The sequence below is a fragment of the Homarus americanus genome, unplaced genomic scaffold (assembly GCF_018991925.1).
Source record: "Homarus americanus isolate GMGI-L3 unplaced genomic scaffold, GMGI_Hamer_2.0 scaffold54443, whole genome shotgun sequence".
Taxonomy (NCBI): Eukaryota; Metazoa; Arthropoda; class Malacostraca; order Decapoda; family Nephropidae; genus Homarus; species Homarus americanus.
This window is the reverse complement of record NW_024750852.1, coordinates 7008280-7025507: the sequence shown is the minus strand read 5'-3', so window position 1 is coordinate 7025507 and position 17228 is coordinate 7008280. Positions and strand designations below refer to the sequence as shown.

The following is a 17228-nucleotide window of genomic DNA, read 5'->3' as shown; positions in this document are numbered from 1 at the left end:
CATAAAAAAAATAAATGTATCTTTTAATGTTAACGTTTCGAGTATAAACACTTGTACACGTTTTCTTGACTGCTGTGTATACTGTATTAACATTACCGCATGTTGCCCAAAGAAAAGTATGTTGGGAGGAGTCTGTATAATTATCGTGTGTATTTTCTGATACAGGATACAGAATAAATAAAAAGCATTCTGAAATTGGACATGGAAGGTTGCATTACATCTTTTTTTCTTTTTTTCTTTTTTTACGGGCACAGGTCACTGACCCACATCAGGGTCTGGAGGGCGAATATGTAATAATAATAATAATAATAATGAACCATTAAGAAATAAAAAAATGAAATAAAAAAATGATCAAGAGTGAGAAACAATGGTAAGAGAAACAATTGAGACCCTGCAATTGTGTGTAAATGAGGCAGAAAGTCAGATCAGCAACCTGGGACTTGGTCACAATTTTCGTGATGCCATATGGCAGCAGGGTCTACCATTAGACTATAATTATGCTTCCAATATCTTCCCAGGCGGTAGTACCTCCCTGTTTGGTAACTGCTAATTACCTACTAACCGTATAACACCAGTATAGTGTACAAAGCTTGTTCATTGAAAGTTGTTGAATTTTACCTGGTCTTAAAAGTAAATATTGTACGGTATTATGAAATTTTCCCTGTAAAGTACAGTAAATAATGGAAAGTAGATAATTGGGTGTAAAAGTGTAATCCACAATTTAATAGAGAAAATACTGTAGGCTATACTATGAGTTATTTCATATGTTTTTTTTATTAATATTTTGAGTGATATATTTGTTAATCTCTGTAACCGTGCACTTAATAAAGACAAAACAAATATTGCATGTACTGTAGTGTGCAATTAAATATTTATCTCTTAAATATTTTATATGGAAGCACTGTAAGTACGACTTCATTAAAGGCTGCATGTATATATTCTGCATACTGTACTGTATTTATATATTTATAGATGAGTTCGGATCACCTGAAGATTCACCCATCCCCCCACCCATAACTTATTTCACCTTAAGGTTATAGTAACCACCTTAATTACTGCTAACCAAACCCAACCCGACCCGACCACACCACGTAGTGTTTTAGTGTTTGGGTGTTTAATAAGTATTACTGTTATTGTATTATTTTTTTTTGTGGGGAGGGGGGGGGGGAATCTTCAGGTGAATGATTTATTCCTACCGGACACATTTTCATTTATTGGCAGAATTTTTTTATAAATTATAAATGTTTTAAATCCCTTAAACGACAGGAAAATTCTTTGGGTGGGAATGTTGGTTCTCTTGGCCTTGGTAAGTGCTCAAGTGTGAAGCTTATAGCTAGCATTTTCTGCAACTTTTTTTATTGTCATTTGAAGCTTTGAAGGTTTTGGATACTGTATTATGGTTTTGATTAATTTAGCTTTGGGATATATTTGCCTCATTTGATTTCCTCTTTTCTCTCATCACGGAAAAGTACTCGTTCCATCAAGTGTGTACAATCAGACAAAAGTCGTGTTGCTGTTTTGTCCGAAGATTAAATATAACTCGTGAAACATTATGAGAGCCCTCTACCACGGCAGAGCGCACCAAAAGTTCAGCTCTTTGGCATATGTTTTCACCAAATTTCACGACACGACTTTTGTCTTTCATTGTACACGTTCCCTTGTACGAATTCTGCTTTGATTACCATACTAACTTAAATTATCTTAGACGGTATCATTAAGAAAGTAGTTGATATTAACGATTTGTTATTTATGTCAGTGTTGTATAAATCTGAAATATTATATTATCATCGCTAGCACAGTGGTCCCTCGGTTAACGAGCACAATCTGTTCTAGAAGGTTGCTCGTTAACCGAAACCATTGTTTCAATGGTTTTTTGGGTAATTGGTTCCAGCTCACCGAAAATTGCCTAAATTCAACAAAAAAGGTAGAAAAGTACACTTACTTTGAGGTGTGTATGTAGAAGGCTCCTGGATGATGATGATGATGATGATGATGATGATGATGATGATGATGGGAATTAGAATGGGGGTGAAGGAGAAGGGAGAAGAGAAGGCATTGGGGTGGAAGAGAAGTCACCCCATGGTACCATTTCACCCATAAAATTTTAGTTCTCTTGGTGTAATTCAAGATTATTTTCTTTAAATCAACACTGCACTGCATTATATATTGTCAATATGTAAAATAAATTTCAAAATGACCAAAAATTTGCTTGCAAACACAGAAAAAAAGCATTTAGTTGAAGAGAGTCTCAAGCAAGATGTTACCTCCACTGAAAAGACACAAAGACTGACGCCTGTATGGTGTGTTGGCAGGCTGGATGGTGCGCCACAAACTAGTGACCCTACCTTCAATTTTGTTCAATAATTGTTAAAATGACTAAAAAATTTAATATTAAACTTTTAAAATTATTGAATAGTATAAACTTCTTGATATTTACTAAAAGGGTAAGGAATATAAGCCCTAGAACCGATTACTGTATTGGCGGACTAATACTACAGCTGGTGGACCGCCAAATGCAAGCAAAAACATGTGGAGGTCGGCTCGTAAGAAACTCGTTAATCGAGGGATTGCTCGTTAACCGAAGTTAAGAATCTTATGGAAGGTAACTCGTTAACCGAAATCTCGTTAACCGAGGCACTCGTTAACTGAGGGACCACTGTATTCACCTTAAGGAGCACTATCAAAATACACACAGCTCTGTAACGACAAAGTAAGGCTAGGAGATGTATGTAAGGGTGACGTAAAACACGAAACTAAGCCCAAATGTAACTGTCAACACCTTGGCGGGCATCTTCCTCCAGGTGTGGGCGTCTCTCGGCTGCTCTCTACGAGCACTTACGAAGCTGCTTTCCCACTCCATGATGGCCGCCACGACAAGGATGGTCCTGATGGTTCTCTGTGTGACCGACGGGTGAGTGTTGCCTCGGTAGTCTTTCTGATGGGTTGATTACAGTACTTGTGTCCAGAAAATTATTCACTGGGGTGTTTTTGATCCATGTGAGTTAATTGTGGTTTTCTTGGCTTAATAGTTTTTTTTCAACTTTCCTGCAGCTGCTGTTCTTAGAGTGGGCGTACTACGGTAACTGGTACAAGAAACAACCTCTGCATGTTATACGGCGGTATTTTGGGGATAAAATGGCTCTCTACTTTGCCTGGCTGGGCTTCTACACGGAAATGCTCATCCCAGCCTCCATCCTCGGTGCCTTCACCTTTCTCTGTGGCCTCTTCATCATGTACTCAGACTTCAACAAGCCCAGGTCAGCTTCACTCCTATTGCATAGTATTCGTATGGTGTTGGACTAATGGCACCCCTGTTTATGTCACCTGATGATTAAACAACCTAACTTAACCTAACATTGACCAAACCTAAAGGTAAATAATATGATATACACCTGTCACCATCGCTTATGTTCCGTTTGTGGAAAATAAACTACATGACACTATTGATTTGTATGGCTATGCAGGTGCACAGTTTAGAGGGGAAAATTTCTCATAAAGACCCCAGGTGACTAATAGTGACTCATAATGACCCCAGGAGATTAAAAGTTACACATAAAGACCCCAGGTGACTTAACAGTTACTTATAATGATCCCAGGAGACAAATACCGGGTAGTTACTCATAATGACCCCAGGTGACTAATAGTTACTTATAATGACCCCAGGTGACTAACAGTTACTTATAATGACCCCAGGTGGCTTAATATATACTTATATTGACGAAGATATTCAGAATACTCACAGATGCTCATAAGAGAGATTACATGTGTATAATAATTTAGATATAGTGTCTAGGTATGTTGTACAAAAATAAATTCAATTTGATTTTGGTTGTTGATTACTTTGAGAAGTTTCTTTTTCAACGTTATTTTGTATGTGAGGAGAAGAGCTATGCTTCCAGTGCCTGGTTTCTTTACTATGCCTCTTCTAACTTCATTTTCTTGTGTAGGAAATGAAATGTCAGTAATCGATGTTCAGGAAACGAATAAAACTTTGAGAGGTGAACCTATGAACCTACAGTATATCCCTTGACTATGGTGACACGACTCCCCTTTACGAGTACAGTGTCATGATTAACTTCTGGGAATAAGTCATTATTTCAAAAGGTTATGAATCATATTTGAAGGTTGAAATTACAATCAAAGGGCCAAGTCATCCTCAAAGGGTTGTCATTGTACTCCGGGGATTGGATCATACTCAATTTGTTAAGGATGTAAACATGACATTTTTTTACTTTACATGGAGTGCCAAGTCTTTAGGTACATTTAGTTGTGCATCAAATTCCCTCGACACTTGGCAATATCTGGTATCTACTTATGGGTCATATTTGTGTGATTATAGCTGGTAATGCTGTTTTCAATTTTATTTATAATTGAATAAGAAGAAAATCTGAGTAAAATTTGAACAGTACATGTTAAATCAAAATTGCCAAAAGTTTTGTGGGTATTTTGTCAACAAATGTTCATATTTACGACAGTATTTGTAGAATTATCCTATGAACAATTGGCATATAAGTGTTATCCTTCTCTTCTAACCTTATACTTTCTCTCACCAGTGAGGAGATATGTACCAACAAGACAGACTCCCTGATTATGTGTCCACTCTGTGACAAACTCTGTGACTTCTGGAAACTTGAAGACTCCTGCCTCAACTCCCGCATCACCTTCCTCTTTGACAACCCTGCCACTGTCTTCTTTTCTATTGCCATGTCCTTCTGGGGTAAGGGTTATGGATCCTTGTTTTTTTTTATCTAGGATATCATATACAGAAAAAAGTTTTGGATTTACATTATAAGAGTTTTGGACTAATTTGATGAACAGTTGTACCCCGCTTAACGCGGTCAATTGAACCCACAGGGTACCGCGTTAAGTGAAAACCGCGTTAAGTGAACAACAGAACATATGGGATTAATTCCAATAGAGACTGGCCCGACCCCCAAACTCCACTTTTTGACAACACACAACTATGTTGTAGTAAAAATATTATCTTAACTTTATGATGGTATGCACACACAATTAATAATTAAGAGAAATATCAATAACATTAGGTTTTTTAACACTTACATTAGTAGAAAAGATGGCTGGGCACACGGGGATGGGGGGTTGGTTCTGAGGCAGAGGGCAGATTATTGGCCCTCACCTGTATCACTTGTATCAATTGTATCACTATCCACCACAGAGGCTTGCAGGGCCTCTTTGTCAAACCCCTCAAAGTCCATATAAGTCCATATCCTCACTATAATTATCACTATCACTGACTTGGGCCGGTTGTGGTGGGTGGCGGGTGAAGAACTCGGTAATGTTTTGATGACTGGGCGACCTTGTGCGCATCGTGCCCGCGCCGCTTCCCGCGTATATGAGTAGATGAACCGCGTTAAGTGAAAGTTCGGTTCTGGCGAGGCACCGCGTATATGAGAAATCGCGTTAAGTGAAACCGCGTTAAGCGGGGTACAACTGTATACCAAACTGGTGATGCAGAAATACAGTATATTTTTGTGCTGATTAGGAAACTGTGGAGGCTAAAATTTGGATACATTGCACCCAATTTGAGAATTAGTCATAGCTGGTATACTGGTTCACATGGTAAATGTAACAAATACAGGCCTGTATAGTTGAGGGCGATGTTCATCATTATTAAGATACTGTTGGAGGGTAAGATACACCTCTTAGTTTAATCAAATTAAATCATATACAGGGCATAAGTGTGTGTGTGTGAGGCAGTGGCGTACCGTGGTTGCACTGATGAGGCATGCAGAACACCACACACATATATCTGTTATCAAGTCAAATATCAATTAGGATATGGCCTTTCTCTAAATAAGGGTTGTCAAGCTTTTATAAACGCCTAATTTTTTAAATTATATCAGAGGCATCTGACAAAGTATCTATTATAAATCATTAAATAATGGGAGCAAAAATACTTACGGCAAAAGAATATTAATCTTTCAGTGTGATCTACAGTAATTTAGAAATAAAATAGTTAAACAAAATGACTAGGCATCATGCACAACGCTGGCCTACTCTGTAAACTTGCCAATGATCTTATTGCTGAATATTTAAATACTAAGTAAATATTTTTATTATATGATCTGATTATTATTTCAAGTAAAACAGAAAACTGATTAACTTTCCCAAGTGAAAAAACCATAACGGAAAGTGGACTGTAGGGTTATTTAGAAATACATAATAATGTGGTCCGCTGACGGTGAGCCACCGCCTCTCGACAGGTGAATGCGGTTTTCGAATTACTTGCATTTGTACCCATTACATTTACAGAAACCTTATTAAATAGCCACTCTTATAGAACAACAACTCTTAGGTAATATAATAACACTGTATAACATAACACTTCATGCTTATTAAGGGAAAACGTATTAAATTTGACTAAAATGGCTCAATTTCCTTATGCTTCAACACCATAAAGTTAATTTTAGCATGTTATGATAGGATGGTTACGTCTATGTGTCCATTGAGGGCATGCAGCTTATCCTTCTGCCTGCATTGAGGGATGCTGAGTCTCCTCAACTTTCCTGAGTGAAAACTGTGAAGATTAAAATTAAATTTGTATTATTGAAGATACTATTTAAATATATATTTTGCTTTCTACTAGGCATGCAATGCATGCCTTGCATTCATTAAGAATACGCCACTGGTGTGAGGTTGTGTGTGTGTGCGCGTGTGTGGGGAGGGGTGGGTGTTTGTGTGTGTGTGTGTGGGGGGGGTAGTTCCATGAATGTTATGTTAAGAGAAATTTCAATTTCTCCCACAACAGCTTTCTATTTGTCCATTACAGGACCCAAAATAATTTATATTTTGTAAATGGTTAGTACTGTACAGTGTTCTTAACTGCTGGCGTATAATTTGGGGCTTTCCTAATGATGAATTTTTTGTAACATATATGAATGATGAAGAAAAGAGTGAGCTTTATATCTCTGTTGGTTGTTTGTACAGTGCGTGCAATACATGGTAAGTTAGCTACGGGAAATTCTTTACTAGCTACGATGTTCTTGGAGCTGTGGAAGCGGAAACAGGCAGTCATTCAGTGGCAGTGGGACCTGGATAACTATGAAGAGGAAGAGGAACTGCGTCCAGAGTTTGAAGAGAAGGTCACCACAACAAGAATTAACCCGGTCACTAATAAGCCCGAGCCATACCTGCCTTTATTGAATCAAATCACCCGCTTAGTGGCTGCTAACTCCTTAGTTCTTTTGATGGTCAGTGGATATGAAGTGTTCTTTTTTACAGTTAGCATGTCAATTTTATTAATTAACAAAAGGTATTTAATATTGGGTAAATGGAAACAAGCATTAAGAATAATAGTGTAGAGGTAGACATAAGAGGTAATTACTATACTGTTCCTAGTGGTAGTAGAGATGAAGATGTAAAAAGAAGAAATTAAATGACCCTTAATAACGAAAATAGGAAACAAATGTGTAAAACCCAAATTCCAAATTATGCAACATGGTAAGACTTATGGGAGGTGTTATTTTCCAGCTGTTTGTAGTGATGGCTGCAGTTTTCAGTGTGATCCTGTATCGCATGGCTGTGATTATAGCCATGTACCAAACCACTTCTGACCTCTTCAGGCGCAATGCCAAGCTTGTCACGTCCATGACTGCTGCTTGCCTCAACCTCATGGTCATCATTATACTCAACTTTGTAAGTTGCTCCTGCCCATTGCTATTTACTTTTAATCAGTACACAGTAACATCAGTCATGGTAATGACATTGGTTTCTTGATGAATTTTAAAATCCATTGTTTGGCATTCTTTGTCATCTACCTAAACTCTGTACTAATACAAATTAAAAATACCCAGCAATATACTGCACTGTACTAAAAATATTCTTACATTCAAAATAATCTTTCTCCTGTTATTTAACTATGATAATACCTGTACTGTACTAACATGTCTTACCCCCACAGTTCTATGAGAAGTTGGTCGTGTGGTTGACAAACCTTGAGGTGCCAAGGACAGAGACAGAGTATGAGGATTCTTTCACCCTCAAGATGTTTCTCTTCCAATTCATCAACTTCTATTCCTCTCTCATCTATATTGCCTTCTTCAAGGTAGATTTCAGAATACCCTGTAGTATATGTATTCAAATCTATTCAAATTGGCAGATAATCAGTGTGGAGCTTCTTTCAAAGACTGCTTTTTCCAATTAGAAGCATATGATTGTGGTTTTGATGGTGTTGAAGTTTTAAATTAAGTTTTGTGCATCCTATCAAAGAATTTTTAAAACTTATTAATTTGTTATGTCTCAGCTTTATTTGTGAATTTGATAACTGTACTTTTCTCAGGGTCGCTTCTTCTATCACCCGGGAGACGCAGATGCACGCACTAATCTGCTGATGAAACTGCGTTATGATATGTGTGACCCAGCTGGTTGTCTCTTTGAATTATGTGTCCAGCTGGCCATCATCATGGTTGGAAAACAGATTTTCAGTAATGTCCTTGAAATCATCTTCCCGTAAGTTGTAGGAATTTTCTTGATTTAAAAAAAAAATTGATTTTTGGGGATTTAATTGTTGTTGATGGGTGATGCAAGGTTGTGTGAAGTAACATGGCTTAACCAGATAGATATTTGGTATTTGTAGTTGGTGGGTAAAACCATAACAGAATATATGGTACAGTACTGTATATAGCAATAAAAATGGATGAATCTGTGTTTGCTCTTGACTCCAGCAAACCATTGCAATAAAGGGAAAAGGCTTGAAAGAGAAAAAAAAGCATATACTGTACTGTACAAGAAGTGATGAGTTATAGTTAGGTATGTATGATGAAGTATTGCTTTTCCTGTCCTGTACAGTGTAATGAAGTGGAAGATATAGAAACGGAAGAGGAAATACAGTATACTGTACTGTACCGGTATATATAATAAAAACTGTGTAGACTTTTATATAGAGTAAAGATAAAATCCATGAAGTACAGTGACCCCTCGTTTAACGAACGCCTCGGTTAACGAACTGCCTTCCATAAGGATCTTCAATTCGGTTAACGAACAAAAATTCAGTTAACGAATTTCTTACGAACCGACCTCAACATGTTTTCGCTTGCACTGACCGGGCAACCAGCTTTAGTATCAGTCCGCCAATACATTAATCGGTTCTAGGGCTTAAATTCCTTACTATTTTAGTAAATATCAAGAAGTTTATACTATTCAATACTTTTAAAAGTTTAATATTCAATTTTTTAGTCATTTTAACAAGTATTGAACATAATTGAAGGTAAAGTGACTAGTTTAATGCGCGGCATCCAGCCTCTTAACACAGCAAACAGGCGTTAGTCTCTCTGTTTTCACTGGAGGTAACATCTTGCTTGAGACTCTCTTCAACTAAATGCTTTTTTTCTGTGTTTCCAAGCAAATTATTGGTCATTTTGAAATATATTTTACATATTGACAATATATAATGCAGTGCAGTGTTGATTTAAAGAAAATAATCTTGAATTACACCAAGAGAGCTAAAATTTTATGGGTGAAATGGCGCCATGGGGTGACTTCCACCCCAATGCCTTCTCTTCTTCCTTCTCCACCCCCATTCTAAATCCCATCATCATCATCATCCAGGAGCCTTCTACATACACACCTCAAAGTAAGTGAACTTTTCTACCATTTTTGTTGAATTTAGGAAATTTTCGGTGAGCTGGACCCAATTACCCAAAACCCATTGAAACAATGGTTTCGGTTAACGAACTTTTCGGTTAACGAACGACCTTCTGGAACGGATTGAGTTCGTTAACCGAGGGGTCACTGTACTGTCCAAGGTGAGAAGACCCTTTTCTTGTGATGTAATGAAATACTGGTACAGTACAAATTATATCTCCAAAACCCCTTTTAAATTTGGCAGTGGTTAAAGTACTGGTCACGGCAAAACAGCCTGGACTGTTTTGCCGGTCCATTATTTATGTTATAAAATTATTGATGTACAATAATAGTATTTATTGTAATATGCATTAAAAACATGACTTATGAGGATATGCACACTTAAGTCTAAATGACATTTTTGGTACAGGTATTTGCACACCTTAGTTTAAATAACATTCTTTCGTATTTGCACACCTTAGTTTAAATAATGTTCTTGGTATATGTACACTTTAGTGTAAATAGCACACCCAGTATTTGCATACTTAGTTAAAAATGTATACAGTAATGACCACCAGAAGATACACAGCCGGGGTGATTAGAAATCAGGTGGTATATGGTTGGGGGAGGGAGGGGACAATCTTTGACACTCTGAGGTCCACTGTTACCTGAGACACCCCTTGGTATAGTACATTTTTTTTCCAGCTGAGAAGAGATGCCCCACCCCCTCCTCAAGAGTTACAGCTGATTGGCTGTTGCAAATCTGTCCAATTTTGTCCTGAAGTAATGATGCATTTCTAAATGAGTTTATTCATAATCGTTGGGATGACAGTTTCAGACGAGAAAGATATTTAGCTAAATTGTAAGAAGATACATACATTCATTATTTCAAACATGAGCATGCAGGTTTATCAGAAATTTTATACGTGAATTAACTGTTAAACTCTGGTAGCAAATTCACGCTTTCGGAGGAAGCATTTAATATATACAGTACTTATTTTTACCCACAATAAGGCATACTGTACTAAGATAAATTACATATCAGTAAAACTACATTATGCAAAAACTAACATTTTAAAAGATCAGAATCACATTGAAATATTACACGGCCCCTGAAAGTTGGTGGATGAGAGGCGGGAAATATGAAATTGCTAGCAGTCATATTTCCCGTCTCTGCTAGGAGATCTCCCCTTTCCTTTCTTTCCCCCATTCCGAGTGTTAACTCCTGCGCATGTTTTTCATTTTATGCTTTTTACCTTACAATAATTTTTAATTTTGTTTTTGCACATTTTGTATTAACGATAGTGTGTGCATGTATTAAAAAAAATTACATATATCAACCTCATTATTGCATTAACAATGGAATGGCAAAATACCCCAAAACAGCCTGTCAGGCCTATTCGTGTAAATTTGCTTGTGTACTTTTTATGTACAGATTGCTCTGAGAAGCACCACAACAATATCCTTTCTGCCAATCTAGGATAAAGTTTATTAATTTTATCTTGCAAACCATATTTGTATTAACCCTTATTCTTTTTATAGAGTTACCAGGGGCCTAGAATATTATCTGTAATATCATCATTCACAACAGACAATTGTAATATTTAATGTACTGTACAGTAGTACCCCGATTAACGCGGTCAATTGAACCCACAGGGTACCGCGGAAAGTGAAATCCGCGTAAATGGAACAACAGAACATATGGGATAAATTCCAATAGAGACTGGCCCGACCCCCAAACTCCACTTTTTGACGACACACAACTATGTTGTAGTAAAAATTTTATCTTAATTTTATGATGGTATGCACAAACAAGTAATATAGAAGAGGTTAGGTTAGGAAAAATAAAGGTTAAGTTAGGAAAAATAAAAGTTAGGTTAGGAAAACTAAAAGTTAGGTGTAACACTTACGTTAGTAGAAGAGATGGGTCAGCATACGGGGATGGAGGCTGGTTCCGAGGCAGAGGGCAGATTACTGGTCCTCAGGTGAATCACCATTACTAGGTGCATCACCATCAGTTACAGTTGTCAGGGCTTCCCTGACAAATCCCTCAAAGTCACGTTCACTGTCACTATCACTATCACAGAACAATGGATGCACGTATACACGGTGTGGCCTGGAGGAATGAAACTGCCGCGGCTAGGTCAAGCGTCGTCTTTCCTCCCTCCCTCCCCGGGTGGACACGTCATATTACTTTAAACCAATTACAGCTAGCAGCAGAGGGGGGGTAGGGATGCATGGCCAGTCACAGTCCGATACGTCATATGACGTCAGTGATAACGCAACAGAGACATGCACTGCGCAACCTTACCGCGCGGCTTGCCCAGGCGGAGGCTGGAGGAGGGAGGAGGCGGGTGGGGCGAATCTAAAAATAGCGTAGAGCCGGACACTCTGCGCGTATATGGGTAGATGAACCGCGGAAAGTGAAAGTTCGGTTCTGGCGAGGCACTGCGTATATGAGAAATCGCGTAAAGTGAAACCGCGTAAAGCTGGGTAATACTGTACATAATTTCAAGGTTGATTCTCTTTTCTTCTAAAACCCCAGTTTCTAGTACAGCATTCCCTTCAAATTTGTGGGGGGTTAGGTTCTCTTTTACCTGTATTGTATATACTGTATGTGTGGGTAGACACACACACACACACACACACACACACACACACACACACACAAAACACATACAAATAAATAATAATGGGAAAATCCTCCCACAAATAATCAAACAAATGTATTAATAATGTTTAATCTACCCTCGAGTCCACTGTGCTTTATTAATAATAAAGCATGGAGTGGACTTGAGGGTAGACATTTTTTTTTATTATTTGTGAGAGGATTTTCCCATTATTATTTATTTGTATGTGTTTTGTGTGTGTCTCTACACACACACACACACACACACACACTACAGGTAAAATAAATTACTGTCTAGAACGAATGGCTCCCTGTCTCGGCCGCAAAAATGCCAGCAACTTTAAAACTTTAGACATTCTTGGGTACATGCAGGGTGTCATCCGCAAATTAAAAATCCGCAAATTTGAAGGGCATGCTGTACATTCAGGAAACTAATTGATGATGTCTACACAGGATAATGCGTGTTTGGTGGAACAAACGGACAGGACACGACAACCAAATGAGTGAAGCATACACACGTTGGGAACAAGACTATGACTTGGCCCCTTACACACGCCTCTCTCTCTTTAATGAGTACCTCGAAATGGGTAAACTGATTTTCATTGGCCAATACTTTTGCTTCACTTAATTTTGTATCTATTATACATCATGATAATTTGTATCGTTGTGTTGTTTAGAATCGAGAATTTTGGGAGAAAATTTAATATTTAACATGTAAATTGTTTTAGACTAATCAGTTACAAAATTTTTCATTATACCTGTACAACAAAGGAAACACTGCCACAAACTCCCCTGGCTCTGGCACATACAGTATAACATACTTCCATACTGAGGTACTACTAGTATAGTACACAAACACTCTCAAACTCACTTTCCACCCAGTTAAATTCCCTTCATCTGCTTCCAGTTGTCTCAATATCACTCTAATTTTCATGGCAATTTTCTCAAATCTACTTCTCATTTTTTCACATTACCTTGGCATTTCATCATTTACATTTTCTCTCTGCAACTCAAATCAGAAAGTTAATTTCAGTAATACTGTTTGCTTCTAGGGGGAATCTGGCCCTAAAATCACCATCCACTCATGGACACACTCTGATGGGGATGAAGTAAAACTTCTTTGCCCATTAAACAAGCTATAATCAACTCCTTTCACAAGATGTCTGACAGTAACAAAAAGGAAACTATTACAATACAAAAATAACATAAAACCGAACATAAAATGAATGTTCCTAACAATGAAAACTATATCACACTCTCCTTCACAAATGCTGTCACAGGCACAGTTAACAAGCCCTTCTTGAGAGAAAACATGCGAACTTGCTAAAAAAACCTCTTGATGTATATCATACCTGTTCTACTTCCTGCTGTCATATTGTTGTGCTGTATACATCATTATTTATATATAGGTATAAATAATCACAGCTTAATCATGAATTACTTCCTGACTAATACCTCTCATTAATAATGTATTAACTTGCTTGAAAGATACCTAATACTGTAACTGGAACTTTTATGTGAACACACTAACCTGACATTACCTTTTACAGTAATCCAGTATGGGTTTGTGACATTATTTGTGGCAGCGTTCCCTTTGGCACCAATTTTTGCCTTGCTAAACAATATTGTGGAGATCCGTCTTGATGCATACAAGTACCTGACAAAGTGCCGTAGACCTCGGTCAGAGAGGATCCAAGACATCGGTATCTGGTTTGGTATCCTGAAGGGCATCACGTACTTCTCTGTATTTACTAATGTGAGTCTCCATTTTTTAATGACTAAAATTGACTGAATTATGATGTTCTTTGAAGATGATTGGTGTTTACCTTCTTCATGGTGGTATGTGATGCTTCCATATCAAGGTTTATGTTACTAATTCCTCTTTTACTGCTGGCATTATTTTTCTCAAACTCTGATTTAGGCAATTTAATTTTGGCTTTCAATACATTATTGAATTATGGGACGAAATGGTTACTTTCTTAGTGAAAAATAAATACCCCGTAAGTAGAATAACTGGCTTAAAGGCCACCTGGGGGAGACTATTAGTTGTAGAATTTTCAATTGACATACAATAGTACAGTACATCTGTAATAACATGTTTAGTTAACAAACTTTGTAACTCCAAAATCTTGCATTAGAACCTTAAACTTAAGATACACAGAACTGTACTGTGACATTCTTGACATGACTGAGAGCCACTAAGGGGAAGATAAGGAATTCAGAATATTATAAAATTTAGGGGAGGTTTTCATTCAGTTCATATAAATTACCTTACATTTAAATATTGTTTTCCTTTACAGGCATTGGTTATTTCATACACAAGTGACTTTATTCCTCGGCTCGTCTATATGTATGGCTACTCACCTGGGCGGAACACACTTGAGGGTTATATAGAAAATACTCTCTCAGGTATGCTCACTTATAAACTCTGGACATTTAACCCTCTGGTACCCCTGGCCATAGTTGGAAATATCACCCCCTCACAGTCATTCGATGCAGGTTGCGTTGGTAACAAGAATGGTTTTCCATTTAATAAACATTGGGTAGAGCAATCCAAACCCAAATTTTACCCTTTGAAATTAATCTGCCAGCCCACAAGGCTAGTGGAAGGAGTTTAAGTGGTTGATAGGGGCGGTCCACTGTTCTCGCGTTTCTGCTTACGGGACGGGTGCTCTCAGCGTGAGATATGGCTGAGTGGGAGGGGTTGTGTCAGCACAGGAGTGCTTAGTGATGCAATTTGCATCAAAAGACCACAAGGGAGTTAATCAATTAATTATCAAGAGTTATTTATCAGTCAGGATAAGGTGGCCTAGTAGATTAAGTTATGAATAGCAATATTGAACACTCAGTCAGACTATACCTTTTCCACGCTTACCTGGTCCATAGTCCCCACCCCCCCGTCTATAGCTACAAATAGCCAATTGGTTCCCCGTAGCATTTACCCCCCCCCCCCGGACTGTGCGTGTATAAGTGCGTATTTATATCGACCTTTTATGGTAAATATTTAAAATTTTCTAACATCCTCTCTGAAGTGCTAATGGCTTGAAATCATTTGCCTTTTGATAGTCCAGATATTTAACATTATTTTAGTTAATAACAGGTCTGCTTACCAATTGTGAACACATTTAGTTTTAATTTTTTATGAACCAATCAGCTATTAATATGGAAGAGGTGTGTGGCTTATGGGCCAGGTTAGTGTGGAAATGCAGTACTATAGTTACCACCCTTAGGTCTGAAAGTTAGCAGTCACAGCCCATCACTCCAAGCATTTACACACCGTCTTCATCAATCCTCCAACATTTTGTATCTCTGGGACACGACTTTTAGTGTCATTCGTCCATCCAAGTTTCTGCCATTCCTGTCCCACCTATATGTGCATCTGTGTCAGTTGTATTTTTATTTATTTTTTCCATTAGAACTGTACAACATAAATTTAATATTCTCTTATAGCACCACATTTGAAATGACTCCAGCCACCTCCTGGTATTTGCTGAAAATACACTATCTTTATTTTGATGCTGACTATACTGTATGTAGCATTTGATCAGCTATATTTTCAAAGCAAAATTAATGTCACCTTTTAACAATTTTTTAAGATTATAAATACTGGTTTATAATTTTGTTTTAATAACTCTCACATCTACTATCACAGTCGTTTTACTTCCCAAATACACAATTCTTTTTAACTGTTTAAGAATGCTGTTGCTTACCATAATTTGTATTATTTTATTTATTTTTTTCACAGAAACCACCATTATTTTTGTCTTTTATGTAACAATGACATAGCAGGGATAGGACACACTTGTAATTATCTCTCCTATATTTACTCTAGAAATCACCCGAGGAAGGAAAGGCTGGGACCTAGATCAGACATAACTAGTCATTATACATTTTACATACAAAACATGCATCAACTGTTGTCATAATCACATATCGGCACAATACATTAGTAGGAACTATTCAGTATATAACAATAAGCCTGACCCACCAGCATAACAAGGGGCGGACTCTCGGTGCCGATTCCTTCAGGGGTGGCGGGGGATGAATGTCTGTAGAGCAATGCGTTTATTAGCCTTATTCTGGCTTACAAACTACCACCACGTGTTCGTCACATTCTTCATATAACACTCATTATTTATGCTCATCCTATCAAACATACTTCATAGAGCTAAAAATACTTGGTGCACACCTGTTGCTGGGCCCTGCTATCTCGCTTTCTCGAAACGTAAACAAACTGCGGCGTCTTTTCCCAAGGCCGGGCTGCATTTGCTGGTTGCAAACCCCATTTCGAATCCACAAAATTACTTTTTTTTTCCTCCTCGGGACTTACAAAAATACATATCGATATTAAAAAATAATCTAAACACCAAATAGTTGTCTCTGGAGTTCCCCATACCACATTTATATCATTATGTCAAATACTGGGACATTACTCTGACTCTCAGTCTGGGTTACACCTTACATTCTGCACTATTGTAACTCTTGTAGAATAAATGATGCCTTGTTTCAGTTAACCTAACTTTTTGAATGGTGCTGAAGATTATATTTTGTTTAAACATCAGACCTGCACCTGGTGTTTGTATTCTTCAGTTCAGTTTTGTAGTTTTAAATAAGTCAATTCCAATTACTGTATTAATAGCTTTTATTATAAAATATATAAGCCCTGTAATTATTCCTCTAGTGTTCAACACCTCTGAGTATACTGATGAAATGGGGCCAGAAAACCGCACCGGCTGGCCAGAAACATGCCGCTACAGAGCTTACCGTAATGGTCCAAATGACGAAAACCCGTATGGCTTCAACCAGCAGTTTTGGCATGTATTCACTGCACGTCTGGCCTTCATACTAATTTTTGAGGTAATTATTCCAGTTTGCTGTAATATTTGATCATATGGAATGAAGCATACCATATTCATTGCAATCTCTTTAATTGATATAAGTCCTATGCATACTTTTTATTCAGCACTTTTATTCTTCATTTAAAGTGTAGAATGTCAGAATGTTATCAATTCACTTA

At 37.5% G+C, this 17228-nt stretch overlaps 1 protein-coding gene across 3 annotated transcripts in view; it reads left to right on the top strand.

The window, feature by feature from the left end:
* The window catches only part of LOC121854401 (anoctamin-4-like), an 86228-nt gene that overhangs the window by 68346 nt on the left and 654 nt on the right, over nt 1-17228 (top strand). For all 3 annotated transcript variants that reach the window (XM_042349066.1, XM_042349065.1, XM_042349064.1), the window contains 11 exons: nt 2802-2911; nt 3052-3257; nt 4554-4717; nt 6994-7211; nt 7492-7656; nt 7922-8065; nt 8300-8469; nt 12665-12798; nt 13762-13967; nt 14512-14620; nt 16893-17068. In XM_042349066.1, coding sequence (XP_042205000.1) covers nt 2802-2911; nt 3052-3257; nt 4554-4717; nt 6994-7211; nt 7492-7656; nt 7922-8065; nt 8300-8469; nt 12665-12798; nt 13762-13967; nt 14512-14620; nt 16893-17068 — 1802 coding nt within the window. The remainder of the gene's footprint in view (nt 1-2801; nt 2912-3051; nt 3258-4553; nt 4718-6993; nt 7212-7491; nt 7657-7921; nt 8066-8299; nt 8470-12664; nt 12799-13761; nt 13968-14511; nt 14621-16892; nt 17069-17228) is intronic.